General features: G+C 43.6%; 1 protein-coding gene across 1 annotated transcript; it reads left to right on the forward strand.

The window, feature by feature from the left end:
• The first annotated feature begins 2,186 nt into the window (after nucleotides 1-2,186).
• On the forward strand, nucleotides 2,187-3,360 carry LOC147892469 (uncharacterized). Its single transcript, XM_087387398.1, has 2 exons — nucleotides 2,187-2,412; nucleotides 2,567-3,360. Exons 1-2 carry the CDS (start codon nucleotides 2,187-2,189, stop codon nucleotides 3,358-3,360), a joined length of 1,020 nt encoding a protein of 339 aa, XP_087243524.1.
• The last annotated feature ends 1,074 nt before the right edge of the window (nucleotides 3,361-4,434 follow it).

Here is a 4,434-nt window from a genome sequence, read left to right on the forward strand (position 1 = left end):
ATTCTCCCTCAACCATGAAAAGCATATCCGATGGGCACAATACTTTTCATGCACCTCAAACGCAGTGGCATTGACTTGCATGCAAAGTGGTACACCCATCCGATAAGCACTTGGTCGGATAACACACCTAAAAGCATGTTTTTTTATGGTTCTGCATGACACTAAGGCACAAATGGTGTTTAATGCATGATATATCACGAAAAGCATATTTGACGGGCACAATACTTTGCATGTGCCTTAACCTAGGTGTTATTGAGTTACATGCAAAGTGGTGTGTCCATCCGATAAGTACTTGATCGGATAACACACCTAGGAGTGTGTTTTTTTATGAATGTGCTTGATACTAAGGAAAAAATAGTATTTAATGCCCGATCGACCATGCAAAGCATATCCGATGGACATTATACTTTTCTTCCACATCAACCTAGGTGGTATTGACTTGTTTACAAAGAGGTACACCCATCCAATAAGTACATGGTCGGATAACACACCTAAGAGCATGTTTTTTTATGGATGTGCATAACACTAGAGGCAAAATGGTGTATAATGCTAGATTGACAATGCAAAGCATATGCGATGGGCATAATACTTTGCTCGCACCTCAAACTAGGTGGAATTTACTTACATGCAAAGTGGCGCGCATATCCCGTAAGTGTTCGAATAATATTCTTATCTAGGACCGTGTTTTTTTATAGTTATGCATGATACTAAGGAAAAAAAGGTGTTTAATGCTTGATCGACAATGCAGAGCATATCCAATGGGCACAATAATTTTCACGCACCTCAATCCAGGTTGTATTGAATTTTGTGCAAAGAGGCATCCCCATCCGATAAGTACTTGTTCGAATAACACAACTACGACCATGTTTTTTTACGGTTGTGCATGACAGTGAGGCACAAACATTGTTTAATGCTTGATAGACCATGCAAATCACATCCCATGGGCACAATACTATGCATGCACCACAACTTAGATTTTATTTAGTTTCATGTAAACTGGCATGCCCATAAGATAAGAACTTGATCAGATAACACACCTAGGAGCGTGTTTTTTTACGAATGTGCATCACACTTAGGCAAAAACAAAACTTAATGCTTGATCGACAATGCAAATCATATCGGATGGGCACAATACTTGGAATGCATCCCAACATAGGTGGCATTGACTTTCTTACAAACTGGCACGCCCATCCCATAAGTACTTGTTCAGATAACACACCTGGGAGTGCGTTTTTTATGGTTGCACATAACAAAGTGGCACGCCCATCCCATAAGTACTTGTTCACAAAATGTTTTTTCTAATCGTGATGACTATATGCAAAAGTAATCAAAGATGCATCGCAAATCAGCGCTGTGGTCATATTGATGGAAACAGCCCACGACAGCCTGTTTGAAGCCTATGCGCCGGTTATTTTGACTGGTCGATCACTATATTCCGATTTCAGGTAAGAAAGTTATGGTTATTTCTTTTTGCTACCTGCTCCTACTAACAAACTGGCCATGCAAACTGGCCATGCACTGTAGCATTTCCATTTATTGGGACTTCAATCCGGTATTCATAGTATATTCAGAGTATTCGCACGTTGCTCATGCGGCCGACAGAGGTCGCTCATGGTTGTATATGTATAAAGGGCCTGCCTTTGTCTAATATTTCCGTAGCATGGCTTCCGATATACGGCTCGTTATAGCTTTGTTCTTTTCCCGATCTTTTGCTCGCCCAAGTTGCCCACGTCTCCGTAGATGCAGCAACAGTTCAGCCTACAATGCCTTTCACAAACGTTTGAATCTCCATCGATGCATTGCAATCCAAGCTTCCTACAAGCCATCTTGTAAATGGTGTTACAGCCAATCTCTTTACGAGCACGAGACGGTGCCATTGCGCTTTTCGCGACCGTTTCCGCCAATGCAGCCCTACAGTGCAAGGCCCATTGCAAGGCTTTTAAGCATTCGCTGAACCTGCCAGTGATATCTAGGTTAACACGGACTTTAACATGGTGGCAACTTGCTAAACGCAAATTTTGACCCTGACCCGCCGAGGACGCCGGATAAGTTGCACACTGATAATTGTGGATCCAATGCTAATTTAATATTCGTGTTCCCTGCGGTACTGCAGTTTAAATGCTCACCGTTCAAAGCTCTCTCCGTGCATTTAGAAGTTCGAATAGGAAGGCTTCTGTTTTGCGGCAATGGCTCTACAACGTCTCTTGGCTGTAGCTCTCCTTTGTTTGATGGTCGCCACGCAAATGGAAGGCGGACTTGCGTTCGACCGCAAGTATTGTCCGCTTTGCCGTCGACTACCGTATCGCACCGTTGTTTGCAAATCCGACTGCCCGAAAACGCGTGAGCAGAATCCATTAAAGAAGATATGCAAGATCGACTGTACAGCATGCAGTTCTACGTGCGAGCCTAATGGTGAGCTCCCGCATTTCCCTCGATAGGTAGTGTTTCGGAATACGTTCTTTCACTGCAATTAGAGATCATCTGGCTGCATGTGATGTGATTGCTTCTCTAGATATTAACCATTGGCCTGGCGCTGCTGTGCCTGTTCCTTGAGTTGATGCAAAAGATTGCCGTAAGCGGGGAGCCGTATGCGAGGACCCTCGTTTTGTAGGAGGAGACGGTGTTTATTTTTACTTCCACGGAAAAGCCAACGAAGACTTCTGCCTGGTGTCCGACAAGAAGGTGCACATAAACGGCCACTTCATCGGCAAGCGTCCTGAGGGTCGAATGAGAGACTTCACCTGGGTGCAGGGAGTGGGCATTCTCTACGGTTCGCACAAAGTCAAGATCAACGCCAAGAAGGTGGCGTTGTGGGATGATAGCATCGATCAAATGGAGGTGTCATACGATGGAATTCCCGTCATTCTAGGTAGCGAGAACGGGTCAAGCTGGAGATCCCCACACGGCGAACTCAAGGTAGTGCGAACGAAAGAGGTGAATGCGGTAGAGATGGAAGTGACAGGGTTGCTCAGAGTGTCGATCAACGTGAACTATGTGAGCGAAGAAGACAGCAAGGTGCACAAATACGGGATCACGGAGGAAGATTGCTTCGCGCATTTGGATTTGCAGTTCAGTTTCTACGATCTGTCGGCGGAAGTGGAAGGGGTGTTGGGCCAGACTTATGGTGCGAACTACAAGAGCCGAGTGAAAGTCCGGGTACCGATGCCCATCATGGGAGGCTACAACAAGTTCAAGAGCTCCTCCCTCTTTGCAGTGGACTGTGAGGTGGCTCGCTTCAATCCGTCTTTTGCTGCTGGTGCTGCTGCTGAGGATGAATACAACATGGATTCCGGCTTCGGGTTGATGCCCAGCACGAGCTGTACTAGCCGAGGCGAGAACGGCATCGTGTGCCGTCGCTGATCATCTTTTACCCTAATGATCTCAAAAATGTCATCTATTCTGCAGCTAGCATTTGTATAAACAAATGCAAAATAATCTCTCACATAAAATTTCCATGCATTCATTGTCATATTATTATATTTCAAAGTAGCAAAATCGTGCCCATTCTAAGCTGTCTATGGCTATTGAGAGATCATTAATTAATGGATATCCTCTCTATCTCTGCGGACAACTTTAATTGGCCCAAAATGATCCGGCAGGAAAGACCACCTATGCTTTTACTTATTAAGGTAATCTACCAACATATGAGAAATGCGATCAAAGAGTTCAAATAATACCTCATCACGTTGTTGAAGAAGAACACATGTATCACTTTCATTTGTCCGAAGTTTAGATGAGTCTCGGATCAAGAGCCAATGGCCTCTTTCTTGATTTCTAGCATTAGTTCTCATCCAAAAACCTTGAGAGAAATACCCTAAGCATCAAAACCTAAACTCTCAAAAGAACCCTCAATACAGTTCTTGTCGTGCTCTTCGTTATGAGCACTTAAACGCCTCGATCTGACTTTGGAGCAAAAAGTTACGTCAGTTTTTGTGCTGACTACTTTTTCCTTCGTTTCGTGCTCAGCATGCTCGTAGTGCTTTTCACCAAGAATATCATGGCTTTGTGATAAACATATTGGTTTCATGATCGGCACGATCATATTGCTTTTTGCTAAAAATATATTTGTTTTGTGATCGAGAAGCTCTGCTTTTCTTCAAAAATATCGTCGTTTCGTGATCAACAAGCTCACAGTCCTTTTCTTTGCATGTATGCTATTTTTACCATAGTCTCGTCCCACGTTCTATCCTTTTTTGGTGCATCTCGAGTTCTATATTTTCAGAGTGACCATTGTATTCTCAATCATTGACATGAGCTTTGACACACGTATTCTCCCGAAGCATGATCGTCAACGGATTTCCTTCTAGCCAATGATCTGTTCCTCTGTTTCAAGGACAAGATTTTTCTGGTTGGAAAGTGAAGATGTTATTGATACTCGAAGGTGATAATCTTTCAAATATTGTTCTTGGTGATCTCGTTTGTCCATCCCAACCC

Source organism: Dipteris shenzhenensis, chromosome 16 (genome assembly GCF_047967505.1).
Source record: "Dipteris shenzhenensis isolate YYH24624 ecotype China chromosome 16, Dip_SZ_1.0, whole genome shotgun sequence".
NCBI lineage: Eukaryota > Viridiplantae > Streptophyta > Polypodiopsida > Gleicheniales > Dipteridaceae > Dipteris > Dipteris shenzhenensis.

Bases quoted from the DNA above. Each gene is read 5' to 3' on its own strand.
- LOC147892469 (XM_087387398.1), top strand. From the start codon at position 2,187: ATGGCTCTACAACGTCTCTTGGCTGTAGCTCTCCTTTGTTTGATGGTC. The intron at 2,413-2,566 runs GTGAGCTCCCGC...TTGATGCAAAAG, and splicing joins TTCTACGTGCGAGCCTAATG to ATTGCCGTAAGCGGGGAGCC.